The sequence below is a fragment of the Sapajus apella genome, unplaced genomic scaffold (assembly GCF_009761245.1).
Source record: "Sapajus apella isolate SASKATOON/1434 unplaced genomic scaffold, GSC_monkey_1.0 scaffold53, whole genome shotgun sequence".
Classification (NCBI taxonomy): domain Eukaryota; kingdom Metazoa; phylum Chordata; class Mammalia; order Primates; family Cebidae; genus Sapajus; species Sapajus apella.
In genome coordinates, this window is record NW_022436993.1 from 9,565,486 (window position 1) to 9,587,217 (window position 21,732).

General features: G+C 43.3%; 1 protein-coding gene and 1 long non-coding RNA gene across 11 annotated transcripts in view; one reads left to right on the top strand and one right to left on the bottom strand.

The window, feature by feature from the left end:
* Positions 1 to 21,732, bottom strand: part of CACNB2 (calcium voltage-gated channel auxiliary subunit beta 2) — a 397,329-nt gene that overhangs the window by 42,606 nt on the left and 332,991 nt on the right. For all 10 annotated transcript variants that reach the window (XM_032243943.1, XM_032243935.1, XM_032243933.1 and 7 more), the window contains one exon: positions 1,399 to 1,521. In XM_032243943.1, coding sequence (XP_032099834.1) covers positions 1,399 to 1,521 — 123 coding nt within the window. The remainder of the gene's footprint in view (positions 1 to 1,398; positions 1,522 to 21,732) is intronic.
* On the top strand, positions 257 to 7,813 carry LOC116527131. The gene is made up of 3 exons (XR_004258401.1): positions 257 to 295; positions 4,858 to 4,859; positions 7,707 to 7,813. It is a non-coding gene; the product is annotated as an uncharacterized LOC116527131 (long non-coding RNA).

Here is a 21,732-nt window from a genome sequence, read left to right on the forward strand (position 1 = left end):
TGTCCTTGAACACATCAAAGAAGAATATACATTCTGTTTTTCATTTCCTTTCATGGCAGAAAGATCCCCCTTTCAGCACTAACATCAGGAAGACACCCCGTAGTAATTTAACTTTCTGTTGTAAAGTGAGATTCTAGGCACACCATCACTTCTGGTAACTTTTTCTATTGTTCTCACTTAGCCAGTATTTGACATCTCTTTTCAGAGGTTACCAAAAAGGTAGGCTCTAAATTCTTTAGGCTCTTTCATTTTTAATTGAGATAGGGTCTCGCTTTGTTGCCCAGGCTGGAGTGCAGTGACATGATCCCAGCTCACTCCTGTCCTGAACTCCCAGGCTCAATCAATCAATCCACTGACCTCAGCCTCCTGAGTAGCTGGGACTACTGGTGTGTGCCGCCACGCCCAGCTAATTTTTTTCTCTTTTTTTTTTTTTTGGTAGAGATAGTATTTTACCCTGTTGCCCAGGCTGGTCTCAAACTCCTGGGCTCAAGAGATTTGCCTTCCTCGGCCTCCCAAAATGCCTGGATTACAGGCAGGAGCCCTAGGACCCAGTCTTCTAGGTTCTTTTAATTGGCAGCCATCATCACCTTCTTTGCTGACACCCTTCAGTGCAGTGAAGAGTTAAATTTACACATGCTCCCTATGACATATTATCCATTAGACGGAAGGGCTCCAAGTATAATTCCTCCAGGTCCAAGAAAAACCTCAGGCTCATATACATAGAATATTCTACAGGGGAAATTTCTGGTCAGTTAACACAGTGCTTCACAAAGCAGGCATTTGATAAATGCTGACTCCAAACAAACCTTAATTAAGGATGAATGTTTCCAATTTGCAGGTTGTGTCATTGCTTACTAAGAGGTGGAGACATTTAGTGTTTAGGAAAAGGACTTTTCGTGGTATCTCTTTGCTGCCTCATTGGCCTCAATTCTTAGCATTCTCTCATCCACTGCAGAAATTTAGCATTTAGGGCATCGGTGGTTTGAATTTAGACACTGACAGCAGAGAGAAGAGTCATGATTTCTAGATACTATTAGTAAACCCTCCCCAGATGACTAAAATCCAGGCATCAGGAAAAACTGCACCTAGTCAAGGTGAAACACCAGAAGAAGTAGAAGTTAAGCATCAAAAAGAATCATCTACTCTAGCAGTTCCCGATTTCTGGGCCACAGAGCCCCGGGGAGCACTGAAGTTATTGCAAGAGGCCTGTGACTTCTTTCCACTTTAAAAGGTATATTTATATGAGTGGAGGTTGAGAGCCATTGATTTAGCATGTATGTCACACAACCGCAGCAATGTGCAATGCTACTTCACAGAAGTGGCATGTGAATAGGAAATAAGAAATGGTATGTCAAGGTGAAACATCATGCTGATAGAAAAAGAAATTATTTTCCTTACTTCCTTAACATGCAGAAAATCTTTTGCTTCAAAGGAAATGGCCATGCCAGGCACCGGCACGTCATCTTCATGGGCTGCGCTGTAGCTGACATTTGTCCGAACCGCAAATGCAACGGGCTTTGTCTAAAGTGGAAAAAGGAAAAGGGAGAAAATTAAGAGCAAAACGACAGTGTCCCTCCTTTTCCCCCCGCAAATACAAAGATACACTGAAGAACTACTGTAACCATTGTGGGTTTCCCCTCCGAATTGGTTCTTCATCATACAACAGCTTGTTCGTATTTCCAACACGTGAAACCTCCCAGCTCTGAGCTACATAACACCCATTTCTGAACTAGAAAAAAGCCATTGTTCTCTTTGAAAGCGCTACAAGTAATGAAGGTGAAGATGAGTCACGGAAACACATGTTTTCAGCACGGGAGCTTGCAGCAATTGTAAATGAGAAAACGCAAACATGAATAAAACGCCCAGTTCTTTGGTTTCAGTGGAGAGGAAGTAACTGCCTCACTACTCCAAACATCTACTTTAATTCATTGATTATTAATGACATAATTCCACAAGGTACAATCTTTTGAATGAAAAATGAACCAGGGAATATATGCTACAGCTGTAGCAACTCTTATTCATGGCTGCAGGGAATTATGAAATCAATGACCTTTTCTTCTATCATTTCTCCTCCTTGAGTTTGTTCAACTACTAAAGATGATATTAATTAAGCTCCCTTTCCTCATTTGATGCTTTGAAATTTTACAGATAAAGAGCTGGGAGTGGTGGCTCACACCTGTAATCTCAGCACTTTGTGAGGCCAAGACATGAGTATTGCTTGAGCCTGGGAGTTCAAGATCAGCCTGGGCAACGTAGCAAGACCTCTTCTCACTAAAAATCAAAACCAAAAATTAACTAGGTGTGGTGGCAGGCACCTATAGTCCCAACTACTTGGGAGACTAAGGCAAGAGGATCACTTAAGCCCAGGAGGTCTAGGCTGCAGTGAGCTGTGATCATGTGGCTGCGCTCCAGCCTGGGGACAAAGCGAGTCCCTGTCTTAAAAAAAAAAAAAAAAAAAAAAGAAAAAGCCAAACCAAACAAAAAGAATGTGCGGATAAGCATTTGTTCTCTCTTTAGCCAATACCTATTTATCCACAAGATGGAAAAACAGGTAAGCTCATAAATGGTGAAAATGGTACTGTTCTAATATTGTGTTTCTTTCCGCTTATGGGCAAGTTAATTGCTTCTATATGTTTCCTGTTTGTTTGTTTGACAGCGTCTCACTCTGTAGCCCAGGCTGGAGTTCAGTGGTACAGTCTCAGCTCACTGCAACCTCCTCTTTCTGAGTTCAAGTGGTTCTTCTGCCTCAGTCTGCCGAGTAGCTGGGATTACAGGCGTAAGCCACCGTGCCCAGGTAATTTTTTGTATTCTGAGTAGAGACAGGCTTTCACTGAGTTGGCCAGGCTGGTCTCGAACTCCTGACCTTAGGTGATCTAAGGGATCGCCCCAGCCTCCCAAAGTGTTGGGATTTACAGGTACTAGCCATGGTGCCTGGCCTCTTCTATATATTTCTTATATACATGACATATACAAAGTGACATAGCTTTTCATGTAATGTTCTTTTTAACCTACTCTTTTAAAAACTGAGCACGGAGCAGTTTCTCCCTACTCAGTGAGCTCTTTACCAGGACTTGCCAGAGAAGACGAGGGGGAGTTGGAGTAGGCAGAACCCATGTTCATATCCAAATTTTCCAAAGTTAATTTGTTCTACCTGACTGTTGTCTGGGTGGAAGACTTGAGTTAAGAGCCCTGATGTTACTAAGATCTAGTGACAATCTGCAGCCTGGGAAAGGAGGACCAAGTTCTGGATACAGGCACAAAAGACATGAGGTGGATTTAAATGTTTGGAAGCCAGTTCTTGACATCCACTACACACACATACATGGGTATATATTTTTTTTTTAATTTTTTTTTTTTTTTTTTAGAAAGAGTCTCACTCTGTCACCCAAGATGCAGTGCAGTGGCACCATCTTGGCTCACAGCAAACTCTGCCTCAAGCGATTCTCCTGCCTCAGCCTCCTGAGTAGCTGGGATTACAGGTGGGCAGCACCATGCCCAGCTAACTTTTGTATTTTTAGTAGAGATGGGGTTTCATCATGTTGGACAGACTGTTCTTGAACCTCAGGTGATCTGCCTGCCTCGGCCTCCCAAAGTGCTGGGACTACAGGCGTGAGCCACCGCACCTGGCAACATCCACCGTGCATATATATATATAGCAACTCTTATTCATTGCTGCAAGGAACTGCAAATTTTTTTTTACAATTATATAGTGGATGTTGTTACATATTATTAATATATATGTGTGTATATATATATCTGTGTATTTTTTGGGGACTGAGTCTCACTGCGACACCTAGGCTGGAGTGCAATGGCATGATCCCAGCTCACCGCAACCTCTGCCTCCTGGATTCAAGGGATTCTTCTGCCCCAGCCTTCTGAGTAGCTGGGAGAACTGGTGCCCACCACAATGCTTGGCTAATTTTTGTATTTTTAGTACAGATGGGGTTTCACCATATTGGCTAGGCTGGTCTTGAACGACATCTACTGCAATTTTTAATGATGCAAGGGGTGCTGCTTCTTGTGTTGAAGTATGGGAATTAAAAATACACTTTAGAGGTACCTACAGGGGCACCACTGAAGCACAATCCTTGCTAGTATGATGTTCCCATTTTATTCTAGGAATTTTCTTAAATGTGTAAAATTTTCTTCCAGAGCTACAATCATAATATATGGCATTTCATACAATATTAAACATAAAAAAATTCTGTATTTTTTTTAAAGGCCAGGTCCCATGGTCCATGCCAGTAAATCCCAACACTTTGGGAGGGCATGATGGGAGCATCACTTGAGCCCAGGAGTTTGAGACCAGCCTGGGCAACAAAGTGAGACCTCATCTCTTAAACACACACACACACACACGCACACACACACACACACACACGATATACTTTTTAAAATATATTTTTAAACTACCTTGGCCAGACGCAGTGGTTCATGCCTATAATCCCAGCATTTGGGGAACATGAGGTGGGCAGATGACCTGAGGTCAAGAGTTCAAAACCAGCCTGGCCAACATGGTGAAACCGCATTGCTACAAAAATACAAAAATTAGCTGGGCACAGTGGTGCATGCCTGTAATCCCAGCTACTTGGGAGGCTGAGACAGGAGAATCGCTTGAATCCAGGAAGCAGAGGCTGCAGTGGGCCAAGATCACTGCACCACTGTGCTCTAGCCTGGGTGACAGTGAGACTCCATCTCAAAAACAAACAAACAAACAGACTAAAAGACCACCTCAACCATTCACCATTTTTTGATATTTAATGGTTCATATTATTAAATATGAGAAATATTCTGCTTTGAAAAAACTTTGTACAAAAAGCCTCTATTTAGAGTTATTTCCTTAGCGTGGAGTCCCAGATGTAGCATGTGTCAGCCATGAGTTATTAAGACTTTTTAAAATTCTATTCCAAACTACTGACCAAATGGGCCTTGCTGTTTTATACTGTACCCAGCACTAAATAATGGTGCCCTTTTTAGTGAGATGTAATCTTAAAAATATTTTAAAGTTTTTACATTTCATTTTATTTTTTTAAGTTTTGTAGAGACAAGGTGTTGCTATGTTGCCCAGGCTGGTCTCAAACTCCTGGCCTCTCGTAAGCCTCCTGCCTCAGCCTCCCAAAAATGTAGTCATCCTAAAACTCAATTTTACCACTAGAAACACAATTTCCATGAGTAGATCCATCCATTATTCAGAAAAGTTTCTGAACACTATAGGATAGATTCAAGATTTAAAAAAAATGCTAGCATGGTCTTTCACTTCTTTTAGGTATTTCTTTTATTTCTTAGAAGATGTGGAGTTTAAGCGTCGCATATATTTTTTTCATCAATGTAAGACAAATTTTTAATGCCTGACTTGACAGAAGACCCTATAGAAAATCTTACGACTTTTACCAACTTTTTATCACTTTTCCATTATCTGAGTAGCGGCAAGAGGGAACTGAAGAAGGAAAAAGAACGTTCAGTGGTGGTGGAAACTGGTGTATAATTCCCGGGACCACAGGTAGTAATTTGATGCTCTTAGATTAAGATGTTAAGTTGGAATGTGCCTCTGTTCTTGCCTCACCTCATGTAACCAACGATGCTACTATTAGATGTAGTTTATATGGGAATTAGCTTTATAGAACCAGGAAAGAACAGCAGATACCCATTCCTCAATATCTTTACTTCAGGAACTATATTTCTAGAATTAGACTAGAAGTACAGTCAAGGGTTTCGGGGGAACAGATGTAGCCAAGATAAAAGACCCCAGGTGCTATACCAAAAAGGCCAGATGGCAGTGTCACTTCGGATTCCCTGGTCCCACTTCGGCTTGCAGTGCGTTACAACATGGAAGGTATTTTCCACATTAATTTCTTTCATATGGGTTCAAGAATAAGGGATTTTAAGTGGACCTGGATATGAATGTTTATTCTGCCATTTATTACGTGAGTGGCCTGGGCAAATTCTTTAGCCTCACTGAGCACGTTTTCACATGGCTAAAACAAGAGTAAGAGCACCATTCTTTAAGGTAACGAGATTACAGGAAATGCACAGCACCAGACTAAGGCGAGTGGTGTGTATACAGTCATCCCTTGATATCTGCCGTGATATTGTTTCCAGGACCCCCAAAATCTACGGATGTTCAAGTCCTTGATATAAAACAGCATACTATTTGCACATAACCTGCACACAACCTCTGTATGCTTTATCACTAGATCACTTATGATACCTAATACAATGTCAGTGCTATTTACAATGTAAACAGTTGAATAACTAGTTATTCAACTACATTGCTTTTTATGTCTATCATTCTTATTTTTGTAATTTTTTTTAACACTTTCCATCCACAGTTGGTTGAATCCAGGAATGTGGAACCCATGGATAAGCAGGGCTGACTATATAAAGTACTTATTAGTAGACATTTGCTATATACCAAAATAAATGCTACACATAAGTAAATATTTCCCCACATTTTACCCCCCCATTAAGGCCTAGCACAAGTCATTTCACTGTAAACATCCTCAATACAGTGCCACATGCATGACAGAAACTAACTCACTGTTAAAGTCAAGATGATTTTCTGTGATATAGATTCTTTCGTATTCTCTAGAACTTGAGCAAATGGTAAGGTTTTCCCACATTTTTTTTTTTAAACAGAGCATTGCTCTGTTGCCCAGGACTGGAATGAAGTGGTGTGATCTTGGCTCAATGCAATCTTTGTTTCCTGGGTTCAAGCAATTATCCTGCCTCAGCCTCCCAAGCAGTTGGGACTACAGGTGTATGCCACCACACCTGGCTAATTTTTGTAGTTTTAGCAGAGATGGTGTTTTGCCATGTTGGCCAGGCTGGTCTCAAACTCTTGACCTCAAGTGATCCGCCTGCCTCAGCCTCCCAAAGTGCTGAGATTACAGGTGTGAGCCACCACACCTGGCCAGGTTTTCTTACATTCACTTTGTTCTATCTTGATATGGTTTGACTTTGTGTCCCTGGGCAAACTGATGTCAAACTGTAATCCCCAGTGTTGGAGGTGGGGCCTGGCAGGAGGTGATTGGATCATGCATGGGGGGCGGATTTTCCTCTTTGGTGCTGTTCTCATGATAGAATTCTCACAAGATCTGATTGTATCAATGTGCATGGCATCTCTCGCCTCCCTCTCTCTGTCTCTCTCTCTCTCTCTCTCTCTCTCTCTCTCTCGTGCCAGCACCAGCCATATATGACATGCCTGCTTTCCCTTCACCTTCCTCCATGACTGTAAGTTTCCTGAGGCCTCCCCAGAAGCCAGATGCCAAAATGATTCCTGCACAGCTTGCAGAACTGTGAGCCAGTTAAATCTCTTTTCTTGATAAATTACTCAGCCTCAGGTATTTCTTTATCACAATGCAGGAATAGACTAATGCATGCCTCTTAAATTCCGATTTTTTTTGATAGTCCTCAAACTCTGAGGCTTTTTTTTCCTTAACCAACTTGAAGTTCCAAGGCACTATTCCTTAAGAAATTAATTTTTTATCCATGAAACCATTTGTTAATCAAATGGATCATGTTTTAAGTTGACATATTATTTTTGGCTCAATCTCAGAATGGTAAAGGGTCACATGGAACTCTTCACTCTTGCCATTCAGGGCTCTGGTCCTTGCTCACACTCCAAAATTCACTTTTGGTCTGGAAGCCTACCAATTTTTCTTTTTCCTCTCCCACAGCATCTCTCTGTCGCCCAGGCTGGAATGCAGGGTGCAATCATGGGTCACTGTAGCCTCACCCTCCTAGGCTCAAATACTCCTCCGATCTCAGCTTCCTGAATAGCTGGGACTATCGGCTCATGCCACCATGCCCAGCTAACTTTCTTTACTTTTTGGAGAGATGAGGTCTTGTTTTGATGCACAAGCTGATCTTGAACTTCTGGCCTCAACGGATCCTCCTGCCTTGGCCTCCCAAAGGGCTGAGATTATGGATGTGAGCCAGCGCACCCAGACCTACCAGATTTTTATGATTTTCTAGCATCATGGCCCTGGGCATGGTTCAGCTCATCCCTAGTTCAATCCTACATGATCCATCATAAAAACTGATGAATATAACTGATTCTTGGATATAAATGTTTTGAGGCCAGTGGGCCACTTATTTTTTCTTCTTCCAGTAAAGGAAATTTTCAAGAAGCAAGAACAAACAGAAGCCAAGAAATCCTGGTGTTCCAGAGGTTTCACGAAAACAGCAGAACAATGGGGACTGTGATAAGAGACTGGCACAGTGCTCTGGGACATGCTAGGACCAAGAGGTTCTCTAGCTCTTGAGGGAAGCAAAGCTAGTCCATATTCCAAGGCCAAATGTAACGTGGTCTGCTCTAGCTAATAGTTTCTCCTTCATGCTGTCCTTTTCCTGCCACCCTCTAACTCTAGGGCCTCCCTGGTTTATCTGAAAGGTTTGGTCACAGCTGAAGGGTAAGGTGGGGAAGAAAAGCAGAAGGCACGGATATAGAAATAGCCTACAGCCCCATGTAGGATCCTGCAGAAAAATCTTCAGGGATGGCTACGGCGGAATTGTCTTAAAATCCACATTTAGATTTAGATTCACCCTGCTCTACAGAATCATCATCAGGATGCTGCCTTGGTTGGGAGACAATATGGTCCTTCATTGTACTTTCTACTTTCACTCAGCCTCTATTAACATCCTAAGGACTTTATTGCCACGCAGTGTCAGAGCTACAGTCCACTTTTACAGATTCTACCTGGATTCCTGGCCAACTTTTTTTGTGGCTATGGAGGGTCAGGCCCATGGGGTGACGTCACACTTTTCTACCAGTGTTTGCTTCTCCCTGTTCCAAGCTGACATAAAAAGGAATTGATTCCTTTTCCAGTTTCTGGTACTTTCTACATGGTATATGAGCATGTGCTATACAGCATGAGGGTGACCGGTCAGTCATCCATGCATTGTGGCCCCGTTTCTGGGATAAAGAATTAAAAGTTTGCTGCATATTGGTTTGTGGACTAAACCTGAAAAGATTCTCAAAATAAATCTGTAAGTACCAATTTGTAGAAGAGTGTCATCTCTTTATCTGGACAACAGTGTTAAAATACTTTAAAAACACCAAGGCTGGTCTGGTGTGGGGGCTCACATCTGTAACCTGAGTCGGGTGGATTGCTTGAGCCCAGGAGTTTGAGACCAGCCGGGGGAAAATAGTCTCCACCAAAAAATACAAAGCTTTGTCTTTACCAAAAAAATATAAACATTAGCCAGGCATGGTGGCATGTGCCTGTAGTCCCTGCTACTCAAGAGGCTGAGGTGGGAGGACTGCTTCAGTCCAGGAGGTCAAGGGTGCAGTGAACTATGATCATGCCACTGTACTCTAGCCTGGGCAACAGACAGAGACCCTGTGTCAAAAAGTAAAAACAAAAACATCAAGGCCATGTCTTGTTTAACACTGTATCTTCAGTATGTTTTCAATGAATGCTTATTGAGAAGCGAATGCATAAATGTTAAGAGGTGTTTGGAAATTCTTATTCTCTTCTTCCACATCTTTCTTTACCTTGTACATGACAGGACTTACTATAAAATGATGAAAGCTACCACTATGGGAATGTCTGTCAAGGGATAAGCAGTGTGCTGTATATTATACATAGATTGCTACACTTCATTTAATCCCAGCTACAATTGTTTTATTCCAAGGTGAGGAAACTGAGGCTCAGAAGAGTTCTCCCAGCCATTCACTGTGGCACATGCCCGTAGCCTCAGCTATTCAGGAGGCTGAGGCAATAGGATGGCTTGAGTTCAGGAGTTTGAATCTAGCCTGGGCAATATTGCAAGACCCTTTCTCTGGGAAAAAAAAAGTAAAGTTTTAAGACAACATTTGTGAAAGATTTTTTTTTTTCTGAGACGGAGTTTTGCTCTTGTTGCTCAGGCTGGAGTGCAATGGCGCAGTCTCAGTTCACTGCAACCTCTGCCTCCCAGGTTCAAGCAATTCTCCTGCCTCAACCCTTGAGAAGGTGGGATTACAGGCACCTACGACCATGCCCAGCTAACTTTTTTTGTATATTTAGTAGAGACAGGGTTTTATCATGTTGGCCAGGCTGGTCTCAAATTCCTGACCTCAGGAGATCCATCTGCCTTGGCCTCCCAGAGTGCTGAGGTTACAGGCTTGAGCCACTACGTCCAGCTAAGATTTTTTTTAAAAAATGTTATCCCAGGCCATAAACCTTAGAGGTGGTGTTAAAATCTATTTCTCACCAAAGCCTGAATTTTTCCTATAGCACTAGACTGCTTTTCATTTAAAGGGGTACGTAGACAGCAATTGAATAGCATTCAGGTGTTTATGTGAAATTGTGAAGACATGAAAGTTATAATTTACAAAATGCTAAAAACTGGTTGGTATAAAGTTAAAAAAAAATTAGTCCCAAGTCTGCCTTGTTGTGTGACACTCACATGTGAGCACTTTCACATGTTAGCACACTGGGTGTACTGTAACCTCTTCCTTTTAAGTTCAAAGATGCACTTAAAATAATGTGACACCCAGTAAATAAACGGCAATGTCAAATCAGGATTATTTGTTTATTTAGATCTACTATTTCTCTCTTCACATCTCTTTTTCACCATCTATAAAGTTTTATTTCATGAATGGCTGGATGCGGTGGCTCATGCCTGTCCAGCACTTTGGGAGGCTGAGGCGAGCGGATCACCTGAGGTCAGGAGTTTGAGACCAGCCAAGGAAACATGGTGAAAACCCATCTCTATTAAAAATACAATTTGCATGGCTTTTGGCTCCTTCTTATAGAACTAGGGTCTCTGTGGCCTTTCAGTGTTCCCTGTACAGGGTTCTTGGTGTGGAACTTCATAAACTATGAAGCCATGTATGTCCTCATATCTCAATTCACTTTGCATGAAATAGAGCCTTTTTTTTTTTTTTTTTTTTTGAGATGGAGTCTTGCTCTGTCACCCAGGCTGAAGTGCAGTGTGGCAGGATCTCAGCTCACTGTAACCTCTGCCTCCTGAGATCAAGCGATTCCCCTGCCTCAGCCTCCTGAGTAGCTGGGACTGTAGGAACCTGCTACCACGCCCAGCTAATTTTTGTATTTTTAGTACAGATGGGGTTTCATTATGCTGGCAAGGCTGGTCTCTAACTCCTGACCTCAGGTGATCTGCCCACCTCGGCCTCCCAAAGCGCTGGGATTACAGGCATGAGCCACTGCGCCCTGCCACAAGTCAGTCATCTTGAGAAGCTGCTGAAGAGACCAACCACCTGGTTTCCCCACCTCCCTTCCCACCCTAACTCCAGCACTATTACCGATACATGAGCTAGACATAAATTATTTAGGCAAATAGTAAGGGTAAGAGAGTCCTCGGTAAGGTTTCCTTCTGATAAAACGCAACCCCCAAATCATTTCTTTTCGAACAAAAAGCAGCCGGAAAAATCAAGCTGCAAGCATAGATAAGCAAGCTAAAAGTTTGCATAGGTAAATGCCGGCAGCTGTCCCAACAGATAAAGGCTACCTGGGGACCAGGCATGTTCAACATGGTGGCTCCATCTTCCCTTTTCTTTGTCAACCACATGTACAGTAAGGAACAGACAACATGGTGCTGGCCAGGTAGGGAACCCATCTGCATGATAAAAAACGAGGGTGGGAGGGTCAGCTTCTTCATGCACTATACAAACGTCACACCTGGTCTGAACAATCTCTCAGGCCCTATGTAATCAGACACCACCTCCTCAGGCTCAACTACGAAACCCTGTACATGTGACCACGAAACCAGAAAACTCTCTCTTTGCAAGAGAGAGAGCTATTCTCTTTTCTCTTTCACTTTCCAAACCTCCACTCTTAAACTCACTTCTTCTATGTCCACGTGCTCGATTTCCCAGCTGTGAGACAACGAACCTCGGATATTTACCCCAGACAATGACGATATATTACTATTTGCCCTGCAGACCCAAAAGGATAACTCAGAAACATCTCTTTAAGCCCCACAAACTTCCCACCTTCTAGATGCTTCTGCCCTGACTCATGCCCTCTATCCTCGACCTTGTTGTCCTTCCTCGCATTGCCATAAGTTCTCTTCTGCCTCGAGACAGATGCCTCAACCCCATCATTCACAGATGGGGATACGCAAGAGCCAGTCTGGCAGGGCTGGGAGGATGTTCATGGACAGCTGTGTTGGCTCAGGACCTGCTTTATCTCACATCCAAAAGAAACTCTATTTGCTCCACCGAGGCCTGGCGTATGGAGGCCCACAGGCTCCTGTCAGAGATGCGATTAATGTTTATAGCAGTGACAACTTCTATTTTGTTTTTTTTTGTTTTTTGTTTTTTGTTTTTTTGAGACGGAGTTTCGCTCTTGTTGCCCAGGCTGGAGTGCAATGGCATGATCTCGGCTCACCGCAACCTCCACCTCCTGGGTTCAGGCAATTCTCCTGCCTCAGCCTCCTGAGTAGCTGGGACTACAGGCACGCGCCACCATGCCCAGCTAATTTTTTGTAGTTTTAGTAGAGACGGGGTTTCACCATGTTGACCAGGATGGTCTTGATCTCTTGACCTGGTGATCCACCCGCCTCGGCCTCCCAAAGTGCTGGGATTACAGGCTTGAGCCACCGCGCCCGGCCCACAACTTCTATTTTCTTACAGTCTTCTGAAATCACTCGGCCTAAGGCGGCTGAACACCAATTATTATAAGATGAGATAATTAACTTAAAAATATCTTTAGTTATGAAATAGAATAAGCACATTATCACAAATTCATAGCACTATTTCTAGCTTTTTTTCCTAAACAAGGACTAATGAGTTAATAGTGGAACTAATAATTTGAATAATATAACACAACATGTACTTTAAGTTTAATAAAAATGTGCCAGTGTGGCCAGGCATGATGGCTCACACCTCTAATCCCAGCACTTTTGGAGGCCAAGGCGGGCGGATCACGAGGTCAGGAGTTCGAGACCAGCCTGGCCAACATGGTAAAACCCTGTCTCTACCAAAAATACAAAAAGTTAGACAGGCCCGGTGACAGGTACCTATAATCCCAGCTACTCAGGAAGCTGAGGCAGGAGAATCGCTTTAACCCAGGAGACAGAGGTTGCAGTGAGCTGAGACTGTGACACAGCACTCCAGCCTGGGCAACCAAGTGAGTCTCTGTCTCAAAAAACAGTGCCAGTGGTAGGAGTATCTATTATTAAAAGTAAAACAAAATTCACTCAAGGATAGAAATAAACTTCTGATCATGATTAATATAGTTACTTAGATTTTTATGCCTGATTTCTTCATTTCCTAATACAAAGATGAATTTTACTATGCTAAAGAGCAAAGTATGGTTTTCAATTTTCATTCTGAAACCGTCAATCACTAATAACATAAAAGGAAAATTCATAGTTTTTTAAATGTCTATAATAGATTTGTCTTAAATATTAACTACTCTCAATTTGCTCTTTTTTGAGAAATTTTTAAAAAATGACCCAGATCCCTATCATAAGAGATTATGTAGGCTGGATGCAGTGGTTCACACCTGTAATCCCAGCACTTTGGGGGGCCGAGGCGGGCAGATCACTTGAGGTCAGGAGTTTGAGACCAGCCTACTCGACATGGTGAAACCTCGTCTCTACTAAAAATACAAAAATTAGCCAAGCGTGGTAGCAGGTGCCTGTAAGTCCAGCTACGCGCGAGGCTGAGGTGGGAGAATCACTTGAGCCTGTGAGGCACAGGTTGCAGTAAGCCAAGATCGCGCCATTGCACTCCAGCCTGGGTAACATGAGTGAAACTCCGTCTCAAAAAAAAAAAAAAAAAAAAGAAAAGAAAAGAAAAAAAGAGAGAGAGACTATGGAAAAGACAGGTCAAGTAGATCTAATCAGTCTTTTAATCCACTTTCTTGTGTACAATAACCTCTTATAAAACTTGTTCTACTCTTTTATCATCTTAAATGCCTCAGGTGGGAATATAGCTATCAAGTCTTACATAGGAAGCACCCAGGAACTAAAGAGGTACTGACTGTACTTACAGGAACTGGGTCACAGCCATCTGCTTTACTCAGCACTTACTGAGGTTCTACTTTCTAGTTATCCTTGTCTGATTACAACTTCTTGGTATCATTTTGCTAACTTGCAATGCTAATAAAAAATCTTTCCATTATAGAAGGAAACTTTTCAACTTTATTTTATTCTTTATATATGGGCAAAAAAAATCCTACAATATATTTTTAAAGTATATATATATATACACACACACACACATATTTTTTAAAACAGGGTCTCACTCTGTCACCCAGGCCAGAGTGCAATGGTGTGATCTTGACTTACTGCAACCTCTGAATTCTGGGCTCAAATGCTCCCCACAAGTAGCTGGGACTACAGGTATGTGCTGTGATGTCTGGCTACTTTTGTATTTTTCATAGGGACGGGTTTTCACTATATTGTCCAGGCTGGTCTCCAACTCCTGGACTCATGCAATCTGCCTGCCTTGGCCTCCTGAAGTGCTCAGATTATAGGTGTGAACCACTGCGCCCAGCCAGGACTTTGTTCTATATGATCAACATGTATATATGTAAGCACAAGTGTACATACATATTAAATTTTAAATAATTAAGAATTAAGCAAAGGGGTAAATACAACAAACATTTTACTTCGAACTTATTTTGTTTAAAATACAGCATTGGGTGGATGAAGGGATAGAGTGGCAAAATAGGCAGGGCTTCCTTCTTTATGTCTCTTGAGACCCCAGTGAGGGAGCCTGTGTCTACACCAGGCCAAAGAACTTTAGCTACAGCATGGAAAAGTTTGGATTCTCAAGCGTCTGGGTTCAAACCAATTTGCTTCCTCTCTTCCTCCTTTGGTTGGCTATGTCTTTTGTGTAGTTGCTGCCTGTAACTCTTGAGTGACAACTTGTTTTTTTAATTTTTGAGATGCAGTTTTGCTTTTGTTGCCCAGGCTGGAGTGCAATGGCGCAATCTTGGCTCACTGCAACCTCTGCCTCCCGAGTTCAAGCAATTCTGCAGCCTCGGCCTCCCAAATAGCTGGAAGTACAGGCATGCGCCACCATGCCCAGCTAATTTTGTAGTTTTAGTAGAGGTAGGATTCACCATGTTGGTTAGGCTGGTCTCGAACTCCTGACCTTGTGATCCACCCGCCTCAGCCTCCCAAAGTGCTGGGATTACAGGTGTGAGCCACCGCGCCCAGCAACTTGGTATTTTTATGCCTTCTCTTTGCTTATCTGTTCTATTTCACTCACTTAGCTCTCCCATTTCTTAGCTGGTTTTCGCTCATACTGTACCCATTTTTTTTTTTTCTGTTTTCCAATGCTGAATGATCACTTTTGAGATGGAGTCTGGCTCTGTCACCCAGGCTGGAGTGCAGTGACACAATCTTAGGTCACCACAACCTCTGCCTCCCAGGTACGACTGATTCTCCTGCCTCAGCCTCCTGAGTAGCTGGGATTACAGGCGCCCGCCACCACGCCCATCTAATTTTTGTATTTTTAGTAGAGACGGGGTTTCACCATGTTGGCTAGGCTGGTCTCAAACTCCTGACCTTAAGTGATCCTTCTGCCTTGGACTTCCAAAGTGCTGGGATTATAGGCATGAGCCACTGTGGTTGGCCTTATTTTTCTTAAAGTGCAAAAATTCCAAAAATAAAACAAAAAGCAGTCTGATATAAGGCTATCTTGCCAGACATCAGTGGCATCATTTTTTGAAGAGTCTCAGCCCACAAAATGTGGCCCAGCAAATATTCATGGTACCTTGAACACTGAGTTGTTTTAACTTTTGCCACCATGGTTCCACTCAGTAATTGTATTCTGTGGCAAAAAGAGTAATGAAAGGATTAAGAGAATCCAACAGCAGTATCCCTTTTAAACTGATGCTGGCATTAAAATTGTTATAAAATGTCTATTCTGTACTTATTTAGAAAATTATACACTACAAACAACTTCCAAAGAAGCATTCTAAACAAACACCAGGAAGGCCTTTACAAAGTACATGCTGACAAGCACGGGAAGACACGTATTTTGTGTTAATTCAGTAATCTTCACTTTCTATTCCACTGCAACAGCTGTGGTTTTAGCTAAGTTCACAGACTCATCACAAGTTATACAAATCAGAAGTTATACAGATTTTGGCATGTTTATTTCTTCATTTATTTTAGACTATTTATTTATTTATTTTGAGACAGAGTCTCCCTCTGTCAACCAGGCTGGAGTGCGGTGACCCAATCTTGGCTTACTGCAACCTCCGTCTCCTGGGTTCAAGTGATTCTCCTGCCTGAGCTTCCTGAGTAGCTGGGATTACAGGTACGCACCACCATGCCTGGCTAATTTTTTTGTATTTTTAATAGAGATGGGGTTTCATCATATTAGCCAGTCTGGTCTCGAACTCCTGACCTCATGATCCACCCACCTTGGCCTCCCAAAGTGCTGGGATTACAGGCGTGAGCCACTGAGCCCAGCCTTTTTTTTTTCTTTGAGACAGAGTTTTGCTCTTGTTGCCTAGGATGGAGTGCAGTAGAGCCATCTCAGCTCACTGCAACCTCCGCCTCCTGGGTTCAAGCTATTCCTGACTCAGCCTCCCAAGCAGCTGGGATCATAGGCATGAGCCACCATGCCCAGCTAATTTTTGTATTTTTAGTAGAGATGGGGTTTCACCATGTTGGCCAGATTGGTCTCGAACTCCTGACCTCAGGTGATCCAACCACCTCCATCTCCCAAAGTGCTGGGATTGTAGGCATGAGCCATTAAGCCCTGCCTGATTTGGTTTTCTTAAACCAAAACGATGGAGCTGAGTATCTCCATGATGAAAACCAAATGTTTTGGCAGGGATTAGATTAGTGCAGAGAGTTGTGGGTGGTGAGTGCTGAACATGAAACCCATGTGGTCGCTCACTCTCTAGAAATCCTTAAAACCTTTGCTGCTGCCCTTACTTCAGTGTTGACAGACTTTCTGAAGGAAAGTTTTGTGATCAATTGTTGCTCTGCTTGAAGGGGAATTAACAAGGTCCAAAGGGCAGACACTGGAGGAAGGCACAGATCAGCTGTATATATGAAAGCTTTTCTAAAATGGCAGATGCTCAACTATGACTGGGGTGCATATTTAGAGGCAGAGTTATCACTGGAACTTCTACAGATCAACTGAGAATAACTTGTAGTAACTCTAAATGTTTTGACTAAAGAAACCCCAGAGCAGGCATGATGGCTCATGTCTGCAATCCCAGTACTTTGGGAGGCCTAGGCAGGCAGATCGCCTGAGGTCAGGAGTTTGAGACCAGCCTGCCCAACACGACAAAACCCTGTCTCTACTGAAAATCCAAAAAGTTTGCCTCGTGTTGTGGTGGGTGCCGAGAGACAGAGACAGAGAGAGACAGAGAGAGAGAGAGAGAGAGACAGAGAGACAGAGAGAGAGAGAGAGACAGAGAGAGAGAGAGAGAGAGATTTTTTGATTGGCAATTGGAATCAAAAGAAGGCCTGAACTGGTGTTTCATGTTTGCTTTAGAATTCTCTTGGCTAAGAGGAAGGGTCCATTCAGTTGGTTGTGGGGTTAGGATTTTATTCATGGATAATGTGTATCACACAAAATCAGATTTTTCTACTATTCAAATGAAATGCTGAACATCAGCCATAACAATAGTATCAAGTACACTAGCAGTCATAGATGTTTAGGATTATCCCTCTCCAATGTGTAATAAAAGAATTTGGAGTGCTGGGCACGGTGGCTCATGACTGTAATCCCAACACTTTGGGAGGCCAAGGCGGGTGGATCATGAGGTCAGGAGTTGGAGACCAGCCTGAACAAGATGGTGAAACCCCATCTCTACTAAAAATACATACAAATTAGCCGGGTGTGGTGGTGTATGCCTCAGGAAGCTGAGGCAGAAGAATCGCTTGAACCCGGCGGCAGAGGTTGCAGTGAGCCAAGATTGAGTCACTGTACTCCAGCCTGGATGACAGAGTAAGACTCCATCTCAAAACAAACAAACAAGCAAAAAACAAAAGAAAAAGAACTTGGAGAAAGCAGTAATAAAGGAATAATCTACAATTTCCTTCTTTCATTTTGTGTGTCTTGCTCATTTTATTTAAATTTGGGTGTTATGTAAGGTTTCCCATGATTGTTTAGGCTGATAAATGGAAGTAATTTGTAGCGTACCCAGGAAGGAAAATGCTTTGAAGGAGATTTTTTTCTACAGGTCTCTGCTTAATGGGTGGACCCACTATGAACTCCAGAAAGCTGTGACTGATAGCCCTGGAGGGAATTTTCAGTCTGGATCTTGACTGTCGACAACAAAATGATTATAAATGCAATCTTCATTATAGAACAAAAACCCATATGCAACATATCTTGCTACAACATAAGCATAATAATGATCTGTAAGTAAATTATAAATGGTTTATTGCAGGGTTTTATATTATTTGTGACTTGTTCCTTCTAATCGTTGGATGGCTCAGAAATCCTCTATCCTAATCCGAAACAGAATTCTCTTTCTGAAGTCTGGGCTCCACCGGTCCATTTTTGCCCAGGATGGTGGCTTTTGTCTGTCTATGAGGGCCTCTGCTGCTCATGGCAGCGGGTCTGCAGTTGCCTGAGGTTCACTGTAAATATACACTTTATCAGTTTTATACAAAGAAGGTTGCTTTCCTTCAGTGGTCTCTATTTTAAAAACCTGATGCCAGGTACTGAGGAATCTGCGAAGGTTCTTTCCTCTCTAATTGTGCGGCCCTTCTGCTTCCTGCCTTCTGCTGTGTGTTCCTACGGTCTGCCTCAAGTTAGAAAGTGGCCAGTTTCGTATCTATTCACTGCTCCTCTTGGTGGAAAGAGGAATTTCCCAGGTAGGTCATATATAAGTAAAAACAGGGATACCGTCATCACTGGCCTCCCAGCTAACATCCCCTCCCTTGTGGAGTTGATATGGGAGTTAAATTACTTAGAAATTACTTAGGCAGATAGTAAGGTTGTAGGGCTCCTCGGTAAGGTTTTCCATTTAATGAAAAGCAGCCCCTAAATCATTTTCTAATAAAGAGCAGCCTGTTAAATAGAGCTGCAGACATAGACAGGGAGGCTGGCGGCTTGTATGGGTGAATGCCAGTGACTATGCCAAAAGGAAAGGCTGCTGAGGACTAGGCATGTTCAACGTGGTACTGCATCTTCCCTTCTCTCTGCCAAACCACATGGACAGTAAGGAGAAGACAATAGGACGCCAGCCAGGCAAAGACTCTATTTGCATAATAAGATTAGGGTGGGGCAACCAGCCTTTCGGGAGCGCTATGTAAACTTCACACCTGGCTCGACCAACCTGTAGGCTCTATGTAAATCAGACCCCACCTCCTCACACGTGTCCGTAAAACCTAGTGCGGTCTGGGGCAGGCCGGCTGTTTCCTTTTGGAAGCCCCTCTTTCTCATAAGGGAGAGAGCTGTTCTCCTTTCTCTTTCTTTCGCCTGTTAAACCTCTGCTCCTAAACCTACTCCTCGTGTGTGTCCAGTAAATTTTTTGAAGAGGAATTTATTATTCCTCACAACCCTCGGAAACTTTGCCAAAAAAGCAACTCACAAAAGACAGGTTAATTGGAGAAAAGATGAACAAGTATATTCAACGGGCACCCTGGGAGAATCTCAGATTACTTATCCCCCAACAGAGTTGGGCTCAGCAAATAATACCTAGAATACCGGCCTGTTGAAGTGAAGAAGCCACCTCAAGATCCCCCACATCCCTCCCACAGCAAAGGCCTGTATCTGCCCAGAACCCAGAGGCACCAGAGAGACTAATGGTTTTTGCTTCCCCTCCCTGTTAAGACCAAGAATGTAATGGCGTCTGAACTGTCAAGAGATTATTTACAAACGTGTCTCTGTACCTGGATCCGTTCATTCTCCCTAGTAATCCCTTCAACAGAATTTGTCTTCTTCCTGCTCGCGTAACTTGTTTGGCCAGGATTTGGTATAAGCTTCTGAACTCTGTTGGGGGAAAATTAATCTCAGATTCTCCCTGTGTGCACGTTAAATACATTCGTACATCCTTTCTCCAATTAACCTGTCCTTTGTGAGTTGCTTTTTCGGCAAACATTTACAGGGCTTTTAGGGATGATAAATTCCTCTTAAAAGGTTTAATTGTGTAATGTTCTTATCCTTTGCTCCGAAGCCCAACCTCCTTATACTGTTTCCAGCCTGCAAACCACCCTCCCACTCTAGCTGCACCCTGACATCCCAGACATGTCCAGACATGACTTGTACCATAATGGACAGACCATTCCTACCTCCTCTTTCTCTTACAAATTGCACGCTAACCATGTTTAGAAAAGTTTAAGCCTTAGCCAACCAAGATCAGCTTAGATTGTGTGGTCCAAGCCTAGCCAATAGGGGAAGGACACAGGGACAGGAACTGCGTTAGGGATAAAAACCTCTCCTCTCCTTTGTTCAGTGTGCTCCTGTGATCATGATGGATGCAGGCAGCATCCTTCTGCAGAAGTAAATTGCCTTGCAGAGAACACTTTTTGCCTGAGTGCTACTTCTTTGTGGCACCAAGCATTTGTTTCCAACAGTCTGGGGGCACATCCAGGATCCTACTTTCCTCCAGGGAAGAGTCTCTGAGCATCTCTCCTGAGGAGACGCTTCCTGCTGCCTTGTTGCAGTGGTCTCAGGAGTAAGGGATCAAGACCCACCCAGCATGACAAATAAACCTAGACTCTCAGCAACATGGAAAGAAGACGCCTACAGATAGATACTGTGGCCAGCAGTAACTCCTGTGCACAGAGCAAGGTAAGAAAAGCCGTGAGGCTGGTGAAGTATTTCCTTGGTGACTGGGGCCAAGGTCAGAAAAGCTGTGGGGCAGTGAAGTATTCCTTGCTTGGGACATCTGGAGGTTGAATGTGTGTGAATGAGACGTGCACCTGAGCACAAAGTGAGTGTGGTGTCCAGATCTGTGGTTCTGTGGTCACCTCATATGGCTCATGTGGATTTCTGTCATGGAGCTTATACTGACACACCAATGCTAAGAGGGAACTGAAATACTCCCACCAGGGAAGTGGCCAGAGAAGAACGAAGTGAAAGGAGAGGAGTGTAAGAAACCTCCAGTGAGGGGGGAGGCTGAGCCTCTAGAGAAGGGAAGGCAAGAAATCTCCAGTGCGAGGGACCGAGCCTCACCCCAAACCTCCAGGATAGGAAACACCCCAAGTATGATGCGAAATAAAAGGGATAAAGCTCATGACGATAGTAACTTTCCTTTTAATAGTTCCTTAGGTCTCATGTTAAAATACTGGCGGAAGAATGAACAGGCTAAGCGTAAGAAAAGAAACAACAAATGGTAATATTGCTGTTTTATTTGGGTCAGGGAACCTTCCTCAAGTCCGCCGTTTTCTAGCTAAAGTTTGGGTCTAATGAGAATTGGATTTGTTAACTTTTAATAAAATATGTCAATAACAAATGCCCTGTCTCCCAAGAAGAAACAGACCAAGCCCTGTGTTGGTGGCAAGGGCCTGCCCTCCTCTATCCTCTAAAAGCCACAGGAGACAAGCCAGGAACTACTTCTCCTCAGGAAGTGGAGGTCCCCAAATCCAAAAAGCCCACCAGCACTGAGACTCTTTAGACCACCTTCCTCCGCCAAACGCCTCTGACCTCCTTCCCCCTCAGGCAGGTGCCACTACCCCTAGCCCTCCCCCTTGCTCACGCTGTTCCCCCTAATTATAATCCTGAATCTTGGGCCTGTCCCCAGCCTGAATGCCCTCCCCCAGGAAGACTTCAATGTGGGATAGAACAATGTAAAATAAAGATATCCAAACTTCCCTTTCTCTGCTACTTCCAAAGAATCTGCTTCAACCCTC